A 22550-nucleotide genomic window follows, 5' to 3' on the forward strand; every position below is an offset into this window, starting at 1 on the left:
TTATTGATCCTCTTGTGTAAAATGCGGCCCTAAACCAACATTTCATCTTAACATGAGTTCATTCACTTTGAAAAATATTAGGGTGTCATGGCATTAAGAATCATATAGCCCAATTTATGTCCCTAGTCTTTGTGTAGTGTGCTCAGGGTGAAATTATGTGCACGTCAAATGCAGGATTTCATAATCAGACAACAGCATTTAGTTGTAGCTGCCGCATCTCTCAGTGGCCGGCAGGGGGCGTGGGGTCCATAGATATCCTAGGTCCATTTTCCTCCAAGCAAAGAGGAAACGTGAGTCTGAGGAGAATCAAAAACTACATGTAAATGATTTGCTACTTTTTTTCTTACATGAAGGGAAAAACAACACACTTGCTTTTATTATCAAGGAGACAGCTAAAGTTGTCACATTTTTTATTCTAGTAAATATTTCTCAGGGTAGGTTTAAATTTTTTTTTTTTTTTTAAAAGAAGACAATTTATAGACAGACATTTCCACAAAATACAGTTAATTTAACACGTTGACATTTTACAGCGTTCAGCGTTGACGTTCACAGCAATAGGGATAAGCTTTTCGTCATTATTATTTAAATAATAGATCAGCTTACACATTTTGTACTACAGCACATCTGTCAGTGTCTGATTTGTCCTGCCCCTGTTATTCCCACACACATATAAATTAAACACGGATGTTCTGCTGGAATCCAGGATGAAAACAAACTTCACCAACAATGCTGGAAACTCCTTTTACAGGTTTTACATTCTAATGACTGTGCAAGATAACTGCTACCTGCTATTTGTGCTGATTTTACGACAACTTTCTCGATCTTGTTTTGTCGAATTTTTCATTGTTTACGCGCGTCTCGAGCTCTGCTGCGCGTTACCGTGTAGTTGCAAAGGCGCGCGCTGGCAGGAACACATCACTGCACCTCTCACAGGTAATGTCAACATTTACACCTGAACAAAACCTTTCAGATTCAAGACAGATTTCACCTAGCTGTAGAATAGCTGAATTTATCCTGTATGAATTCGCCGCAGAGGTGTGTGAAGAACAGTAGGCCTATAATTGCTAACTGGGAACGTTCTCAGAAATTTAGTTAGAATGTTCGTTCAAAGTTATCTGATCTTAACGTTCTCAAGTGTTTATTTATTTATTCTCAGGTATTTATTCATCGTTTTTTATGTTTTAGTTGGACAGTTCAAACCAAGTAGTCTAGAGTTTGAGTGCATCTTTAAACAATATCATTATATGATTATTGGGTAAAACTTTACAATAAGATTCATTAGTTAACATTAGTTAATGTATTAACTAACAAATCAATACAATTGTAACTGTATTAGTTAACCTTTGTTAACATTAGTTAATACAAATACAGCGGTTCATTGTTTGTTTACAGTGCATTAACTAATGTTAACAAATACATCCTTTGATTTTAATAATGTAGTAAATGTTGAAATTAATATGAACTAACATTAATAAATGCTGTAGAAGTATTGTCGATTCTTGGTTCATCTTAACTAAGGTAGTTAACGTATAATGAACCTTATTGTAAAGTGTTACCAATTATTGTATGTATTGACTTGTAGCATCTTCGCAGATGATTTGCTTTAAATTGAAAACCATCTTCCCAATACATTGTCACTCCATAGGCTATAGTTTTATGACTTCTTTTTACCTGTGGAACACAAAGTTATCAAAATGTAAAAGATTATCTTTTCCATAAAATACATGATATGCGCTTGCTGTCAAGTTCAACTTTGCTTAATTTATTAAACACACACACACACACACACACACACACACACACACACACACACACACACACACACACACACACACACACACACACACACACACACATTGTATTTTCATGTTTTATGGGGACTTTCCATAGACATAATGATTTTTATACTGTATAAACTGTTCTATCATAGGAAACTTTCGGTAACACTTTGTTTTACAGTGTCCGTGTTACATGTACTTACCATAGTAATAAGAGTAAATGATGCATAATTGCATGCAATTAACCCTCAACCAAAACCTAATCCTACTCCTAACCTTATAATAAGTACATGTTGTTAATTATTATTACTCAGTACTTAAATGTATAATTACACTGTAACAATGACAGCATTGTCATTTAAATATTTAAAATAAAGTGTATAAATAAAGTAAAAAATTAGACCTTCCCCGACTACCTAATTGTCTGTGAAAGACTTATTTTTAGGTGAAAGACTCTGCACGTTTCAAAAGGATGTGACGTTTACGTACACTCCCAAGAACCTCTCTTCCGTTCAATTACACATGAAACAAATGCAAATTTCAGGATAATGCAGAAAGAGCCATTCTGTTCTGTAATGTCAATGTGCCATGCAAAGAAAAGGGATTAATTCAAACTAGTCTCACATGGCCAGATCTAGTGTGTATAATCTATAGCAGGGGTGCCCAATCCTGTTGGAGCTGAATTGTGAAGGTAGGTAGATCTTCAGAAACAGCATTGGGCACCCTTGATCTATAATCTCAAATATATATTATAATCAAATGATCATAACAGTGTAATTTCATCTGTTGACATGATGCCGGTGAATTGCAGAGCTTGTGCAAACATATCCACATCGTTATGATCAGATGCTTTCTCAATTGCTGTTTTCTCACCGCTGTCCTTTTTGTAGTGTGTTTGTTTTGTTATTGAGAGGAAAGCACAGAGCACATATTTACATTCATCTAAACTTCTCTTTCAGAAGTGTGGACGCCGTCATGATGATTGTTAACAGTATATTGCTGCAAAGGTATTTCCAACTTCGTTTTACTTCTAAGCAAAGAACGGAAAAGAACTTCGGCGTGAGTATATCGGGCCTTGAATCACTGTCAAGCAAATGCTATTCTGTTATGACAACTCTTGGGAGATTGGTATGGTATTAGAGATTGTTATGGAACTGGATATGGTAATGTATTTGGTCTTACAGATCTATACAGGTGGAGCTGGGGAAGGTGTAGGGTTTCTGAAAGTGTGTTAAATACCGCTACCAGTAAACACCCCGATATTTGTTTGAATGTTGAGCCGCAGCTCATTGGACGCTGATGCAACAGCAACCAATCAGCTGTGCCATGTAGATAATGATGTGATCGCTACCAAATGAGTCAAAGACTTATCAGCATGCACCATCTGTCTCATGCCAGAACTAGGTCATAAGTTGCTTCCTGCAGTCCATTTAACAGCCACCGGTAACACTAATAACACAGGTTTCTGAATTCTGCTGTACAGCTCCTTTAAAAATAATTATTTCTTTAAAATACTTCTGGAATAAGGCTATTGAACATTTGAGATACAAAGATGATTTACTAACAGCTTGCTCCATCACAAACCCTCTTTTGGAGTTAAAAAAACTACTGTCAGGATTTACTAAAGACATGCGGTGAAAAAAATAGCTAGGAAAAGTAAGAAGGTAATATGATGCCATGAATTGCATGTGAGGGTAAGATTTGTGAAAGAATACATAAAATTGCAAGCGTAAATTAAATTTGCATGCGCAAGAGAAGATTTGTAAAGGTGTAAGAAAAAAATATTTGCAGAATTTTACTGTTATTCGTAAGTGTGATTTCTTTATTGTTGTCAAGCTGCAGCCAAATAAATGTGATTTGTATTCTTCTGACTTTCATTTTTCCGCGCTTACAGTTTTGGCACGTTTTTTTCCGCACAAATATGGCCAAAAGCATTGCTGGCCTGTGAACAGAAATTTGCAAGCGAAAAACAACAGTTAGGAACTGCAAAACAGATTGATTGTGTAAAATCAACCTTTGTGTAAAATAATTAACTGTTGCAAATGTCTAAATGACTTGTTGTGTGCATGGGGCAAAAAAGTTCCCGAAATAACCCTATTTTACGTCTTTCTTTTTGCTGCGCTTACAGTTTTGGGACTAAACATTACATTTACATTTACATTTAGCTGACGCTTTTATCCAAAGCGACTTACAATTGCTATATTTCAGAGGTCGCACGCCTCTGGAGCAACTAGGGGTTAAGTGTCTTGCTCAGGGACACATGTCTCGCAGTGGATTCGAACCCGGGTTCTCTCACACCAAAGGCATGTGTCTTATCCACTGCCATCACCACCCATATGATTCTCTTACTCACTGAGTTTTGCAATTGCGAAGAGGAGGGCGGGTCCACCTTCATCATGTAGCCAATCAAATGAGCTTCTCCCTGACTCTCGATTTACTCTTATCTGATTGGTTCAATAAACACGCCAGTCGCCAGAACACATCTTTATCTTCTTTTGGCTCAGCATCGTTCTCGTTGCCGAAATGGTACTTTTAATGCACACATACTGTACATGTTAAATAAATACATAAATCATGGTTACTTAATAAGCTGGGCACCATTAGGCTGACTAAGGCTGGCTGACATTCATACTGAATTTCGAGCTGGTGTTAACTTTATTGGATTGAAATTTTATATATTATATAATATGTTACACCACTGAGCTGATGTTAAACTTTACAATTAAAACATTTAATACCCATTCTTTATGTAATAATACCATTCTGAAACAGTTTTTGTCACATCATGTCTCTGTTCATCGTATTTAACACTCAGTTATATAATTTGAAATATCTTGGTCGCACTGTCAATATTGATTCTGATTACTTTTGTGTGACTGACCAAGCTATTATATGTAGCTAGTATGAATAACAAAATGCTTTCTCTGTGTCCAAATTTAACTGTAATGAAAAACTGATACTAAGGCGATTTCGACTTTACAAATCTTCTCTTGTGCATGCAAATTTAATTTATGCTTGTAATTTTGTGCACACTTTCACAAATCTTACCCTGCGCTTGCGAATGTTTATTGCATCATATTACCTTCATAGAAAAGGCGTGGACATGGTTATTTTTGTAGCTGACATTATTGCATATGCATTTCCCTTTCAGACGCAACAGTTATGGGAGGAGAGTATTTAAATAAATCACAGTGATTTACCAAGGTTAGACCAAGTAGATCAAGCACAGAACTTTCCACTCCCATAGGCTGTTTTTAATGGGATTGCGTTCTCACGCTAAATTTGCCTATTTTTTTTTTCCTTTTTCTTTTTAATAGAAATATGAATTCCTAAGCTTTAATGAAATAGTAACAATATGTAATAATATGTATAATTTTAAGTTTTTAATGTATAAAAAGGAGAAGAAAAGCAAAAACTATTCTATGTGTATGAAATATAATATATACATATAATGTCATGCAATTTTTGGACAACAGATACCGTTCAGCATGGAGTGTATGATTAGGGGTGGATGTTGTTGGCACAGGTTGGGCAGAGAGTGCCGGTGAGAGGAGAGCTCATCCTCCTGCCCTCCTGATCACAGTGAAGGACCTTCAGCATCAGTCGTAGGCGTTGACCATCAGAGACACTAATGCCCTTGTTAAGCAGTGCACAGATGGGTGCGCAGCAGGAGCTGGGTATTTTTAGTGTACATTTTGGAAGGGTTTCCCTGCAAACTCCTTAGCTGATGATTTTGTGACCTTTGAAGGTCACTTTACAGACTCTTCCAACAGACATAGATGTAAAGACTTTGTACTGTATAATATCCCAGCATAGTTTGCAATGGCGTGTCTTAAATTTGCTCATGCTGTTAATAATTGGCTCTGCGATTTGAATATTTAAACAGTTAAAGTGTACAAAATCTGTAAAGGCAATAGATGATGTTGGCATGCAAACATGTTTGATTTATCAAGCTGTGCCAGTTGGCAGTGCCAATCCCTTAACCTCCATCTTATTTATTTTCTCTGCTCAGTGCAATAAGCCCTTCGTCATGATGTACAAAACTAAAAATGTAAGTTAACTTTTGCAAGAAAAGAAAAAAATACTGTACAGTGTACAGTTAATCAGACTTGTTTACTCTGCTCTTGGGATTTTCAGACCTTGTATGCGTGTTTATGTGCTTGAAGTGGTGGCGGAAAAGTAACATCTGTGTGGCCGGGCTCAGCACTTATCTAATGTTTAGTTGGGGCTTGTTTGTAGATGTGGTTTGGCAACTAAATCAGGCTAGAACAGCTGCCACACAAGGGCAGATCATGACCCCACCAGCGCTCACAGACACCAGACATTCACAGAGCTCCAAGCTGGGTCAGTCGTGAGATGGCAAAAAAGTTCCCTCTGGCTTTGATTTTTAGCAGCTAAATGAGAACATGATGAGCTCAAAGAAGGCAAGAAATATATTGTATACCTGATTTACTCCAAACCCAAAGCTGTAAATATTCTGTGTCTACACAGGCCAGTTAACACTATGCTAAGTGCACTAGACTAAACTGCTAGCTTGCTAAGGGAAGGCTTTCTGAAAACAAAGAAAAGGAAATGTTTAGTTTGGCCATTTATAGATTATGTAACACCAACCTTATTTTCCAGCACTAAAGTAATTTCCTGTGAATGGTTGACCTTAGTGGTTACAGATAAATAACTGTAAGTGCAGTAAACGGTAAAACTATCTGTGCTTCCAACCAGTGTGTTTATGTTCATATGTACTGTATTAACATTTCATTGACAAAAAATGCGTTAGAACACGTTCATCTCGAAGACGAGTTGGTTCAGAATCAGCTACATATAGCAGGTCGGCTGACTCGATTTCCTTCTCATTCATTCCTGGAGCGTCACAGCGCATTTCCCTGTTGAAGCCCAGCGTCCATTGACTTCAATGGGCCTTTGAACAGCTTTTTTTTCAGTGCTTCGAAACTTGACGGTCATTGGATAAATCTTCGGTTATGTCCCGCCCACGGACGCTCAGCTTCTCTGGGGTGATGGAGGAGTGGGCGGGGCTGGACTCCGGGCTTCTGCGTGATGATTGGAGGATCTGTCGAAAGACTGCGTCTCCTTTTGATTGACAGTGATTTTGTACTATAAGACATCGCTGACGCTGAAGCTATTCGAGCTCAGTCCCATCGCCGATTTTACAAGTGTAGTCGAAAGACAAACTGCTGCGACCTATTTCTTGGTATTTGCTTGGCGAAATTGCTAGCCAATTTTCATCATACATTTCACACAATTATACACCACATTCCTAGTTTCAGTTTAACCTAATTCCCACATTTCCTCCGTTGAGTTTAATATTTTTTTTTTAGATTGTTTGTTCATTCAATTATTCATACAGCTTCCCCTCTTTGAAAGTCCAGCAGCTGCCAATGGTTCACAATAATAATTTAATCCTATACTTCTGGGGGCCCTAAGCAAAATTTTGTGATGGGGCCCCTGTCAGTGCATTCATAAAAAATAAAAAAAATACCCCCAATATCTTAATCTGTTCTTTCAGAGCAGTTTCAACATCAACAAACAACAGTGAGTTCAAGCAGTCAGTACAATAGAAAATTAAATTACAAACAATGGGACACATACAAAAGAAAAAAAAAAGATACAAATGAAATAAATTTAGTCTACAACTAAAATTGAATGAAGTAATCAAATGTAATATAAAACACCGTATTAATTGTATATAGCCTACAATCATTCTTATTAAAGTTACTAAAGTTATTCAGTGAAGAAGATCGGTGAATGATTCTATTGATTACTTTCCCAACTGTTTATGTTCCAGTTTGATACATGCTCTTAATCACTGATTCGAAACCAGTTTGCAAAGGTTTGGAAGCTTCACAAAGCATGTTTCGAAAGCGCCCATCACTACTTTAAGGTCAGAGTCCTCTTGGGAATGTACTTGGGCAGCTATTTTCAGTTATGTGAATACAGCTTCTATCCAGTTGAATGAGAAAATTCTGGAATCTTAGAAACTCCTATTTCAATGTAGAACCATTCAAATTTTTGTCTAGACTAGGAATAGAAGTAGCTACAGTTTGTTCAGTGGATTGTACTCTAGTTTAATGACATGGCAGTTGTTTGGCTGACAAAACATCATTCCAAAACACTTAAGTAGACAAAAACTCCATAAAACAGTTTGTACATTTTTAAAATGACATGTGATCTTTATACAGCACGTAAATCCGTCCCTCACAGCCTCGTTTTCATCTGCATAACATTCAATATGGTGTCTACCCTGACTAAGTGGTTTTGTTTAGAATTTCACAGTTGCTCATGGTGTTTTGTAAGGTTTTATGTAACTAATAGTGATAGGAGAAACATAGCTTTTTGCAACTGTGAATCATTCTCGAAACACCACAGGCTGGTGACACCAGCTGTGACACAGTGTAAAACTGACCCGAGGTCAGTTAAAGCCATTAGACACTCATGTTCATGGGTTCACCAGATCAACATGTACCTGTGTTTTGAAATTCAGGGATTTTAAAATGTTTCGACAGCAAGGTATGAAAAAGTATGATGTGATGATGACTCGTTTGCTGAAATCACATGACATTGATACAATGATAGGGTTTGATTAGTAACAAACCAGTGGTTCGATCACTAGTAACTAATATTTTTTTTGTTTGGTTGTCGGTCTCTGTCAAATGGGACTTTTACGGTTCTTTCCATGTTTATAAACCCATATGGCTGCTGATGGCCAGTGGATTTATCTCTGTTTGCTACTCTGTGCACACTAGACTGGATGACCCAAAGGGACAGGCTTTTAATTTAGACTCTGGCATCTCTATGTCTGAGGGTTTTCTTCGTCTCTGCAAATCTCAGAAGCTGTGCCAAGGAGAATCCCCAAGCTCCACGGGCCAAAATGCACAGAATGCCTAAGAGGGAGAGCATCCTTTCCTGTCATATCCATACATGCATTCACTGAGTTTTTAGACTGCAATTGAATAAAAAATGATGTTGTTTTTTACAGTAAAAAAAAAAAAAATTATGCATTCTTTAGGAAGTAAAAATAGTTTTCTTTCAGCAGCCCAGTAAGCTGAAATTTCTTCCCATGGATTGAACTATAAACATCTATCTATCTATCTATCTATCTATCTATCTATCTATCTATCTATCTATCTATCTATCTATCTATCTATCTATCTATCTATCTATCTATCTATCTATCTATCTATCTATCTATCTATCTATCTATCTATCTATCTGTCTGTCTGTCTGTCTATCTATCTATCTATCTATCTATCTGTCTGTCTGTCTGTCTGTCTATCTATCTGTCTATCTATCTGTCTGTCTGTCTGTCTGTCTGTCTGTTTGTCTATCTATCCATTTTGTCTAACTACCTATTCATCTATCTCTCCGTCTATCCATCTATCTATCTCTGTCTGTACTATATCTATCTGTTTGTTTGTCTGTTTGTCTATCTATCTATCTATCTATCTATCTATCTATCTATCTATCTATCTATCTATCTATCTATCTATTCATCTCTCCATCTATCTCTCCGTCTATCTATCTCTGTCTGTCTGTACGTCTTTCTATCTATCTATTCTATATATCAATCAATCGATCATCTGACATTTCTATATATCTGTCTGTCTGTATCTATCTAGCTATCTGTCAATCAATCAATCAATCAATCAATCAATCAATCAATCACTCACTCAATCAATCCTGTCTGTCAGTCCGTCTGTCTGTCTGTCTATATATATCCGTCTATCTATCTACAGTATATATCTACAGTATCTATCTACCGTATACATCTTCGATCCATCCATCCGTATGTCTGTCTCACACACACACACACACACACACACACACACACACACACACACACACACACACACACACACACACACACACACACACACACACACACACACACACACACACACACACACACACATATTTACACTGTGCGTTTATCTTGAGCAGAAATCCATCCATCCATCCAAGGCCGGTAACCTTTAAGGTTTTATCAACTCAACATGTGTCAAAATGTATTTATGTATTTTTCCTAGTTTTAATTAATATTAATCGATATATAAAGCCAGTCATTAAAGCTTTCAGATTCACATTCCTTGAGGACGGTTGAACCTTCCTCTCATTTTAAGTATTAGCAACTTTATTTGGTCGCTATTCTGATGTACTTCCAGTGACAGGGCATTAAATGGTGCTTTTAGGATTTTTTTTCTTTTTTATAGGCACAGACATATAATGTCCCGATGTGGGCTTTTCCTGCAGTAAATTCCTTTTAGGTCATAATGGACACTTCCTATTTAAGGAAAATCCTGCTCCATAACTGCTGCTTTCTTTTAACACATGCACGACATCTTATGGGCCTTTCTTATGATGGACTAGTCATCTATTGTGAAGAAGCTTCTGGATCCTGATGATGGATTGATGTTTTGGACTTGTGCCCATTATAATTGAGCCTGCAGCCATGTGGCGCTAATGTTTAGTTGAGCGAGGTGATCCCAAGCTTATATCACTGATCTGCCTCTGCCACATTAATCCTCTTAATATAACCATCCCGATTCCCAACCAAGGCCAAAATCACCTGCTGTGGATTGGGGTAGCCCAATGCAATCACAATGCACTTTTTCTTTTTTTTGCCCCACTTAATTTTAAATAATGGCTCAATGTCGACCGAAAGAAAATGTAGACTCGTATGTCTGTTTTTTTAGGGGGGGGGGGAGGGGGGGGGGGGGGGGGGTTACGCTATATGTTATGGATTTCTTAATTTATTATTAATAAATAAATATTAATTTATTTTTTCCAACATACAGTATAGCATCAGCAAATATAATGTTCTGTTCAAAATTATATACGTTGTGCATTTTAAGTAGAATATTTTAAAGAATGCAAAATTAATGTTTTGATTATTAAGCTGTTGGAATCATTCATGAGCTGTACCTCATGGAATGGTTATAATCACTTTGAGAATTCCCCACTTAAGTCTTCAATCTATTAATAACACAGCCAAAATTGTTCAAAGGACAAATGGCGTTATTTAGGATTTACATGCTTAGCCTTTAATGGTTTTTGACTTTCATATTAATTTCCTTTTGAGCGACAGATTGATTAAGGAATTGTAAGCATGCTTGTTATGGAAACATTCTGCTTGTGATGTGCAGTTAAAACCTTTAAAGGGGTCATGTATTGAGAAATATAATTTTCATTGATCTTTTGATGTATAAGAGTTCATCATACTATAAAAATATCCTGATAGTTTTAAAACTCAAAACTTCCTCGTTAGTCCTAAAACAGCTTTTATTGAAACCAAACTCTGTGGACAGATGAAATGACTTTGGGATTTGGGGATTTTGTCACACTATTACATCACGGTTCTGCAGAAAAAGATCAACGCCTAGTTCTACATCATTGCCTCTTAAACCCCGCCCACCGATTCACACATGTCATGTAATAGTAAATAAGAGAGATGCAAAAACAGGATTACTCCAGTAACAAAAAGATAGAGACACCTCAGAGGTTTACAGTTACTCTCAGTATAGTCTGTCTTAGTTTCCTTTTCAAGGACTTTTAGTTTGCTCATCGTTTGTTTCCTGTTTTCTTTTGTTCCCGCCAGTCATTGTCTCCTTGGTTACTCATTAATTAGATCCCACCTGTTAGTATTCATTTCATCATTTATATTTAAGCCCTTCAGTTCCCTCTGTTCCTTTGTCCAATCTTGTTGTATTTGTGCATAGCACGTTGGATTACCTGAGTCACTTTGATGAATAAACTGCAATTTGAATTACGTCATCTTCTTCATCCTGGGGCAAAACGTTTCTGAAAAAGTGAGTAACAGTGTTTTTACCATGTATCACTATTTATTTTTCTTTTATAGATAGAGTATTTACACTGTAGTGCCACAGTCTGATGGTTGAATGTTGCAGAACTGAATGGAACTGAATAAAGCAAGGGTGTAGTTGGATTCAAGCTATCTTAATTCAATTTAGGCATTAAAAAAAATTATATGAAAAACATTTAATTACGTAATTTTGGTGATCAAAGATCAAAGGGAAACTATTATTGACTACAGGGGGACTTTAAAACACGACACTGCAAATTACAATGTATCCTTTTTTCATTTTATCGAAAAGGATGAACATAGCCTGTAAGAACGACACTGCATCAAAGCGATGGTAAATTCATTCATTCATTAATTCAATACACCGTTACTCATCCTTTGTCAATTATTATGGCGGTAACTCCAAGTACTTAATTGTTTTAATATGCAAAACTGTTACCCAATTGTAATAGGGGGTGTTTACTTACAAGTCTTGAATGCGGCAAGCCTATCAAATCAGTGTTCGAATGAGAGGGTCAAAAAGGATAGAAAATAGCGTATTCTAAACTAGGATGTTTTTTGAAGAAAAGTGGAACTCAGAGAACATTGCAAAAAAAAAAGCTCTTTAAGCTTAGTGGTTTTTAATTCATTGGAGAGAAATGAGGACCTGTTTAACAACCTGTCACATGGAGATGGGCCGTCTTTGACTGCATTTTAAAGGACCTGGTTTAAAACGGTAATAGAAGTCACTTTTTGATGTATTGACCAGACAGAGAGAAATTGATGAGAGCATTCAGTGTTTGGACTGCTGCCCACAAGTCATTAATCATGTCACATTACGGCGGCGCTGGTCAGTGTATAATTAATCTCTCTTAACAAGAACAGACCAGACATGGATAGTCACAGCATGGTGCTTTTATCTGATAATCTATTATGGATTATCATTTTCATAGGTTTTCGCTTATGAAAGTATAGGTGTAATAAATATAGTCAATATAAACTTAATAGCGTTATTTAATTTGAATACTTACACTTGAAAGGCATTTTAAAGAAGTGTTTTGAGTGGTTGCTAGGGTTTTGCTAAGCAGTTGCTAAAGTGTTCTGAGGGGTTGCTTGGTGGATGCCTGGGCATTCTGAATGGTTGCTGAGAGGTTGCTAGATAGTTGCTCAGTTGTTCTGAAGCAGTTGCTAGGTAAATGCTAGTCTCATGTAGCCAGACCTTCAGACTGACGGCAGAAGGTCTGGACTCTATCGCAGCTTTCTTTTACTCAAGGACCGCCCGAGAGGACGTTTGATCGACATGTAACGCAACCAATCACAGTTTGTTTTGTTCCGGATCATGTTTAGGGGACGAGAAAATGTAAAGTCGACGTCCCTACGATTACAGACCTCTGTACATTATTCATTCAAGAATGTTGTGCAAGTTTACTGCAACAATGTAGCCAAGAACTTCACATACTTTTAAAATCCAGCGTTTAGTTGATCCTGGTAAGTGCTCATTGTCACAGTTTTAAACACGATGGTTTTCTTTTTCCATGAGGGGGTTTGGCATCACAACGGCTTTGTTTCCGGGCGGACTGTTAAAGAACACGACACACATCTCCCGGACATCCTGTAGAATTCAACCCATCAAATGATGAACCAGATTAAGTGTTTCCAGTTAAGTGTGCCATATCCATCAGGCGTTCAGCCAACGGTCCGTGGGCATGACGTCTACCGGTAAATGCTAGGATTTTCTTAGTGGTTGCTGAGTGGTTATTAATGTTTTATAAGTGGGTCCTGAGTCAGTGCTGTGATAGATAGATAGATAGATAGATAGATAGATAGATAGATAGATAGATAGATAGATAGATAGATAGATAGATAGATAGATAGATAGATGTTTATAGTTCAATCCATGGGAAGAAATTGGATGGATGGATGGATGGATGGATGGATGGATGGATGGATGGATAGATAGATAGATAGATCAGCGTAGACAGACAAACAGCAGCAGTTTTCACAACAGAAAAAAAGAACAGTGACATCTGATTTTAGCCACATATCAATTAATAAAATCTGCAGATAAATTGATAGTAATCGTCTGTCATTTCAGTGACCTCCACCTTTCTGTGGATGATGGAGCTGATCTGTAAGTGTGGAGGGTGGATCGGCGAGCCGGTGAGGTGATCTTTAAATAAGCAGGCTCAGGACTGATGTGATATGTAACTGATCGCTCTGGCAGGTTTTGATGCTGAATGATGTAAGGCACTGGTCAGGTATATTCAGCCTTGGTTGATCTACGCTCATCAAATGTGTCTTGGCTGCCACCGGTTCGGCGTTTCAACATGTCGTGATGAATATAAAATCTATCGTATGACAGTTAACAGCTGTTTTACAAGGGCGATCAGACATCTCTCCCTGTTAAAGGTGAGAAGGTCAGCCTCTGAGGAGAGGTTGGTTACAGCAGTGCCTATATGGACCTCTTTTAAAGTTTGATCCTTTAAAATCTAACTTTAGTTTACTGGTGTGTAATAGCTAATTCTTCTCTCTTGTATTTTTGGTTGTTGTTGTTTTTTTACTTTTTTTGTGTGTGTGTCTGGGTATGTATCGAAACAAATGTTTGTGTTAGTGTGTTTGCTGGTGTGTCTGTGTGCGTAGTTGTTTGCGTAGTGTCAGCTCTAGTTTCTCACCAGCATAAGGTTACTCAGTGCTGACTTTAATTGATTAAGCCACTCTGAACCCAATTGTTGAACAAGCAACAAGCAGAAACAACAGCCGGGACAGGAGACCCCTCTCTCACGAGAGGTAGGCGTGTGTGTGTGTGTGTGTGTGTGTGTGTGTGTGTGTGTGTGTGTGTGTTTGTGTGTGTGTGTGTGTGTGTGTGTGTGTGTGTGTGTGTGTTCAGTTAAAAAATGAGTATTTGGCAACATCTGTTCAGACACCCTGACACCCTAAATGTTCATTAGAGTAATTTTTTTCTGAATTATCTGTAATTTCAATGTTTTGTAAATGTAAATGTTGCTTTTAATATCTCCCATGCTTTACTATCATACATTTCGAATTGTGAACAATTCATTTGTCAGATTACTGTTTAGATTATACTGTTTAGAACTAAAATAGGCTTGTATATATACAAAATGCAAAATAGTTTGAATTAATATTTATTAATATACAGTCAAATATTACCTAGATATGTTGCCTGAGATTCACTGATATAATATTCAATTTGATGATAAGAGTTATTGTAAAAGTTCTCAAGAGTGTTAAAATGTCCAGCTATAGAACTGGAGCTAGAACTATGATCTCAAACTATATTGAAATGTTTTTCAATTTGAAAAGATCCTTATAAAGAAACCTACAGTGATAAATGGTTATTTAAATGAAGAGGGTTCTTTGCTAAACTTAAGATGCTGAAAAATAATATTTTTTTAGTGTATAGGGATACATTACAGAATATGACGAAACTAAAATCTATAATAGAATAGAATAGAATAGGGTAATATTTATTTGAATTTACTTCCATGACTTTAACATCATGTGAAACATAAAAAAGAAAGAAAAATTAAAACATAAAATGAAATAGCCTAACTAGAATAGCTGATTATGAAAGATTTGATTGTATGTGTCCGTTGTGATTTATCTGCCAGCAGTGGTGGTGTTGAGTGACCTTGAACTGTAAATATCATTATCCAGCTGTACAGCGCTGATCAGCATCAGACACTTCTCTTAATAACATTTTCTCTTCTGCTTTAGTCTTCGTGTGCTTTTTTTTTTTCAAAATATATGTAAGTATGTCCTGCTACATCAGTGTTTCTTCATGGTTGTAATTTATTTCCCTCGTAAAGCTATACAGCTATTTAAAGTTATTTAATCTTATTAGACCTGTTTTAGCTTTTTTACACTGGTTACCTGATCATTTAAGATTTTATTGTTGACATACAAAGCAATAAATGGTTTGGCGCCTATGTATTTGAGCTTTTGAGACCTTATATGTCTTAGATCTTCATTTAACAAATTTCTGGCTGTTCCCAGAACCACATATAAGACTAAGGGAGACGGAGCATTTGCAGTAACGGCTTCAAAGTTATGGAATAGTTTGCCAGTGGATATTAGATTGCTGAATGTGTGTCTGTTTTTAAACGTCGTTCAAAAACGTATATGTATAGACGTGCTTTTAGTAGTTTTGTGTGTTCTGGCCTTTGGGTATTTTACAGTATATTTGTATTACATTTTGTTTGTTCATATATTGTGTATAGCTCTTCATGAATGTATTCTTAATGATTGTGTTCTTATATTGTGTAGAGCACTTTGTGTGTTGCAGCATTAAAAGTGCTATATAAATAAAATGTTACTTTGTATAATGACAGCCTCTCTCTCTCTCTCTCTCTCTCTCTCTCTCTCTCTCTCTCTCTCTCTCTCTCTCTCTCTCTCTCTCTCTCTCTCTCTCTCTCTCTCTCTTTCTCCGTGACGCACATGTTCTCTGTTTTCTGGTCAGTGGCAGCTGAGCAGGATGACTCATTTTTGGCATCTTTAATTAAACATCTGTCTGTGCCGCTCAAACCATGCTCCTATTGAGATTTAGCCTGTTAATGCAGGACATTTAGAAATCTATAATACCTGTACATGCACGAAATTCAAATCTAACTACACTTTATTTTGATTACCCACTTTAGACATTCTACTGACTGTAAGTGATTTTGCAACTACATGCCAACTTATTCTACTAACCCTAGTCCTAACAGTCTTCTGATACTCTTATGAGAGTTAGTTGACATGTAGTTGCAAAATCAATTTTAGTTGGTAGAATGTCTAAACTGGACCATCAAAATAAAGTGTAACCTAAAACTAACTCCTGTTACACTTTATTTCAGGGTGTCCTTGTTTCAGTGTAATTATACATTAAACTACTGAGAAATATAAATGAACTACTTGTACTTACTATAGGGTTAGGGGTAGATTAGGTTTGGTCTAGGACTAGTTGTAATTATGCATTTATAGTCATTACTATAGTAACTAAATGTGACATGTGTAACAAGGACACTGCAAAACTCTTTATTTTGTTTGTTTATACCCATTGTTTTTAGCATTGCTCTGTGGTAGCTAATGTGTTAGAAGTGGGGATTTCTAGGATATTCAGGATGATTGTGGTTAACCAAGTTGTGTTCATCTCTGATGTTGTTGTCTCTAGATTGAACTCAGAACCCTCCCTTAATGTAAGTCAATGGTATTTTGCACCTGTTTTTTTCATTGTCCACCAGGCAAAAAAGTAACTCAGAAATGTAGTAGATTTGAGGTAACATTCACATCCGCAGTACAAACGTGTGGGACGAGTTGTATTAAATTAAAATGTCATTATCCGCGTTTCCATTACAGATTTGCGCAAAACATTTTGCGATATTTTCTAAATGCCAATAAAAAAAACTATTGCGAAATGACGGTGTTTCCATTAACCGATGTTATGCGACTACAACTTCATTTTTTCCTCTCACGATAAGTCATTCCATCAATTATGGCAATGGATGTTGGGAGGTTTACATATATCCCAGCCACCGCACTAGCCATTATTTTTAATGGAATGAGACGTAGGCGGGTTATCCATGCAAAAAAAGCACCTTATACTTAGGAGGGCCATGTATGAGGTGTATGAGGTGTTTCTCCCTCATATCTGCTTCAAGGTCTTGAAAAATTTTGCATTTCTTTGTTGTTTAGAATCTAGTATTCCAGTAATTCTTTTGTCTTTTATGATTTTAATCTTCAGTCCAAACATACCGTGTCATCTTTAAAAATAATCGACTTTTACGTTTGCCAGATGACCTTTAAATGTGAAAAAAGTTTCCATTGCAGTTTTGCGAAATATTCCTTTTTTGAATTGCCTGAAAAACCACCTCATGTGAGAATTTAAAACCTTTAGGTGTTTCCATTGGGTGTATTTCCAGTTCTCAGTTTCAATTTGCGCAATTTGAAGGGTAATGGAAATGCGGCTATTGGTTACCGGGTTTAAAACCACCAGAGAGAAATACTGGCTCTACACAGTCCTGTTATTAATGACTTGTACAGCTTGGCTGAAGGCACTGCAACATTTCCTCTGAACCCAATGCAGGTCAGTGGAATAGTAAGTGAATTAGATGAGGGGCGATTGTTTTCCCCATAGTCTTAGCCTTGACTGGGCCAACAGTTTCTCTTTCTCTCTCGGCTTCCTTCGCTCTGCTGCTATCTCTCGACTTCTCTTTCGGCGGCTCTCTTATTCTCCCACACCGCCTCACAGGCCAGGACTCTGGTGTCAAGTGTTTGACAGGGGTTACACATTAGCTGAGGTGATGTCCGGCCGGCTGTTGTGTCAGAGGTGTGTCACCATAGAAACGGGAAACATCACATTAAGAACAGCAGGGAACCCGTCCAAATGTCCGGTCACACGTACGAAACTCGAGTTTGTGACAGCGAGAGGATATGGGAATGCAAAGAAGCTTTGCAACCTTTAGCATTTGAGTGTTAACATGAATGGCTGACTAGGTCACATTTTACCCCAAAATCAAAGGGAAAAAAAGACTAAATTATTAAATATTTTGCATAAAGCCTGTTTTATGATATTTTCATGCACATACATTCATGATAATCAGTCTTTACAAATTCTCATTCATGTAATCTGTCCAGTTATTGTTAATGGTGTTATCCCTTAAATGCTCTTTTTTTAAATGCACTATGTATTATTGTTTAATAAAAACATTATTATTTATTTAAATTAAACAATACAACATATACTACCATAATGTATAAATACAGTTGGTTCCACTTTATATTAAGTGTCTTTAACTACTATATTTAAATTAATCATTTGATACAATGTACTTACAGTGTTGTGTGCATACATGTTTTTACATTGTAGTAAAAAAATACCTGCATGTAATTGTCAGTAATTACATTTACTGTATTCCACTGTTAACCTTTCCCTTACCTCTTAACCCACCCTTAAAGGCCCACTAAAGTACATTTAAACGCATAGCGTAATTCAATGTGTTGCTGTAATTTCCACTGAAACAGGAAGACAGGGCGGGGCATATCGAACAGCTCCTCCCCTTTTCTAAAATAGCCAATAGCGTTTAGGTTATATCACAACTCGGCCAGAGCAGTTGAGCTCGATAAAGCTGCAGTTTCCTTCTAATCTCTAACCGTTTCTCCTCCATATCGCTTTAAAATACAGCATTCTGTCCAGAATTCAAATGTGTCCGATAAATTTTCTGGCCTGCGCCGACTCACACATATGATTCGCTCTATCCTATCGTGTCTCTGGACCGGAGCTGCGGTGTGAGACTGACGTGAAACCAGACTTCATTCGTCCCAATGGAAAGCATATTTACATTTTCTGAATCGTTCCCTATCTCCTATATAGTGCATTATATGCCATTCACCGTGTAGAAAATGGTAAATGTGTGAACAAGTGACCGATTTCAGCCGCAGATTCAGCATCTATTTAGAATGTAGGAGGCGGAGCTTCAGAATCAAATGCTCAGAGCTTCATGTCATCAAAATCATTGATCCATATTGGCAGAAGTGAGAGACTAAGTTTGGATGATTATATCTCCTAAATGCGAAATTTGTCATTGTGTCGGAGCACACTATAGATAACAGTAAGACGAACATATTCATACTGAAAGCCAAAAAACATCAATTTTGAATTCATGGGGATTTTACACCTACCCATACCTCCCAACCTGTCCCTAAACTTGTCCCGTATCCCACCTCAATAGCAGCACAAGTGTTTTTCAATATAACACAATAAGTGTATTTTTAAGTACATAGCAGTTAAAGACACCTAATATAATGTGTGACCATACTTTTAAAATAGATTTCCATTACACGAGAGTAGATGTTAAAACTTCATGCTGATTTGTACTCGGCTTTCGCCAAGATAATCACCAACTAAGACGTAGCTTTACAGTAACCTATGCTTCTCCATCCATTCTTTCCATCTGGTGACGTGAATTTTCTGTCTGGTGTTAATACAGTGTATTGCGCGTCAGCACACACAACGGCTGCAACCACAGTGCGGTCCCCCCATAACAACCCTCTGGATTGAGCGGAGTAGGGAACATCTCTAGGGTATATAGTTAATTTAATATATCATTATTTCTTTTGCATTACAATAATTGTGAATTGGAGGAGGACATGTGTTTAATTCTCATAAAAATATTGCAACAATGAAAACATATATTAAGAGCTGAACATGTCAGTCCGAAAGAGGATGTTTAGTGTTTCCAACATGGATTGTGATAGACTTGTGAAATTTGCCATCACTCCCACATTTGCAGTGTAAAGTAGATTAACAGCGAAAACAAAAATAACCCAGCAACGACTGGCATTTTTGGAAGTGTTGTGATGCTGACACCTCCCAAAATATGTCACCTTCGCCAGCTGCTCTCCTCAAGGTTCATCTCAGAGCAGTTACCAAGAAACAATGTGCCTCTCAAACACCATTTATTGCTTTAGTCTGAGTTTTATTAGGCAAAAACACACTCTAACACTTCTTCTTTGTTTTGCAGGTCCCAGCACTGTTGATTCTTCCTCAGTTTGTTGATCTTCACCTCAAAATCAAATGAGGAAGAGCATTTGAAGTATTAAACCAGTGATTTTGTTCTAGTGAAGGAAGAATTGGGCTGTCGTGTGATATCTGGGGCCACATGACGGTCCAGGCTGGAAGGATGGAGGTTGCGCTAGTCGACTTTGACAGTATGGAAAATATTGACAACTGTATGGACAACTTCAATGACCCAGACTATCCCAATGAGATGACGGCTTTGACAGTAGAAATGCCAGACTTTGGGCCTGGCAGCACCTACTGCAATACTACAAAAGTGTCACCATATAAAGAGAAGACCCCACCAAATCTGGATGTACCGCAATCACCTGTCCTGCCCCCTCACACAAGGAGAGGACGCGCTAGCTGTGCTAGTCTAATTTCCAACTGGAAGTTACTTGTGAACAGTGAAGGAACACAAAGTGAGACAATCTTCAGTAGACTGGCCAAAGAATGCTACGAGGACTTGTTTGTTGATAAGCGAGGTCTTGATGAGGGTGATCAGAAGGTCATCATCAACATCGCCGGTCTTCGCTTCGAAACCCGCCTTAGGACCCTCAACCAGTTCCCTGAGACTCTTCTGGGGGACCCAATAAAAAGAATAGGCTATTTTGACCCAATGAGAAACGAGTACTTCTTTGACCGCAATCGTCCAAGCTTTGATGGGATCCTCTACTACTATCAGTCGGGGGGCAAGATTCGCCGGCCTGCGAATGTACCTTTAGATGTCTTCTCAGATGAGATCATCTTCTACGAGTTAGGACAGGAAGCCATGGACCAGTTCCGCGAGGAGGAAGGCTTTATCAAAGAAGTGGAGGTCCCGTTGCCGTCCAATGAGTTCCACAGGCAGTTCTGGTTGCTTTTTGAGTATCCCGAGAGCTCAAACGCAGCCCGAGGGGTTGCTCTCGTTTCCGTCTTCGTCATCGTCATCTCCATCATCATATTCTGCCTGGAGACTCTCCCAGAATTCCGTGAGGAGCTGGATATTTTTACAACTGCTGTTTTTTCCTTAAACCAAACGCATCCCTCAGGTTCTCCTCCAAGCGCCTCCCCCAAAACCATCACCAGCACATTCTCCGACCCCTTCTTCATCATTGAGACCGCTTGCATTATCTGGTTCTTCTTCGAGCTCCTGGTGCGTTTTCTGGCCTGCCCAAGCAAACGAGATTTTTTCAACAACATAATGAACATCATTGACATTGTCTCCATTATTCCCTATTTTGTCACTTTGATAACTGAGATTGTGACCACCACCCATAAGTCCAACACAGGGCAGAATATGTCCCTGGCCATCCTGCGAATCATTAGACTGGTGCGAGTCTTCAGGATCTTTAAGCTTTCCAGACACTCCAAAGGCCTGCAGATCCTGGGCCAGACACTCAAGGCCAGCATGAGGGAGCTTGGGCTGCTCATCTTCTTTCTCTTTATCGGCGTCATTCTCTTCTCCAGCGCCATCTATTTCGCTGAGGTGGACGACCCCAACACCCAGTTTGTTAGCATCCCTGATGGATTCTGGTGGGCTGTAGTTACCATGACCACTGTGGGTTATGGAGACATGTGTCCCATTACACTAGGTGGTAAGATTGTGGGCACTTTATGTGCCATTGCTGGGGTGTTGACCATCGCCCTGCCAGTGCCTGTAATAGTCTCAAATTTCAACTACTTTTACCATAGAGAGACAGAGCAGGAGGAGAAGCAGCCCATAGCTGAGACAACAGAAAAAGCTTCAAAGTCAGGGAACAATACAAAACATGGAAGTAGTTCCTCTCTGAACAAGGCAAATGGGAAGTACTAAGTATTAAAACCCATATTGAAACTTCATTTTCATGAGCATAAATCACATTAAACATCAGCAAGTCATATTTCACCCCAAAATCAAGAGATTATACACTGTCCAGCCCCCCACAAAAAAAAAAAAAAAAAGTAAAGTCGCTGTTTGGATTAAAATTGGCAAATGCTTAAGAGTCTATGACTGGATCATTATTGATTATTATGTTTCTAGCATGTTATATGTTTGGCAACAGTTCTTCTAACCCTAATTGACCCTTCGCTAAGCCCCGCCCTCCCTAGTTACTGTTGCTACGCCTGTCAAGCTTTCGTGTCTGGCACGTCTATTACAGTGTGTATGCACCCGGTGTCAGACATTCCCAATGAGATAATTAGTAATTTTTGGCGAACATGTGAAATATCTGAGAGAGCAAGACAAAGGGGACTGCAGTGTGCATTCGAGCGATATATCCACGAAATAATATGCAACCAATTAGCGAATAATTTCATTCAAATTGAAGCTAAAGCCTATAGTCCCAGCGCAAGCAGCCGCCGCCTCATACGCTGACCATTCAAATGGGAAACACACAGCTATTTTCGTGCATAGCAGGGTAAGTGAAATGTGAAAATAATCTAATAA

At 37.9% G+C, this 22550-nt stretch overlaps 1 protein-coding gene across 1 annotated transcript; it reads left to right on the plus strand.

The window, feature by feature from the left end:
• The first annotated feature begins 658 nt into the window (after window positions 1-658).
• kcna10a (potassium voltage-gated channel, shaker-related subfamily, member 10a) lies at window positions 659-22043 on the plus strand. Its single transcript, XM_077204608.1, has 3 exons — window positions 659-933; window positions 2738-2837; window positions 20109-22043. Exon 3 carries the CDS (start codon window positions 20247-20249, stop codon window positions 21936-21938), a length of 1692 nt encoding a protein of 563 aa, XP_077060723.1. The 5' UTR covers window positions 659-933; window positions 2738-2837; window positions 20109-20246; the 3' UTR covers window positions 21939-22043.
• The last annotated feature ends 507 nt before the right edge of the window (window positions 22044-22550 follow it).

This window comes from Siphateles boraxobius, unplaced genomic scaffold (genome assembly GCF_051911475.1).
Source record: "Siphateles boraxobius isolate OS27281-9 unplaced genomic scaffold, OSU_SipBor_1 50, whole genome shotgun sequence".
Taxonomy (NCBI): domain Eukaryota; kingdom Metazoa; phylum Chordata; class Actinopteri; order Cypriniformes; family Leuciscidae; genus Siphateles; species Siphateles boraxobius.

Coding starts and splice junctions, on each gene's coding strand:
- kcna10a (XM_077204608.1), top strand. CDS start 20,247: ATGACGGTCCAGGCTGGAAGGATGGAGGTTGCGCTAGTCGACTTTGAC.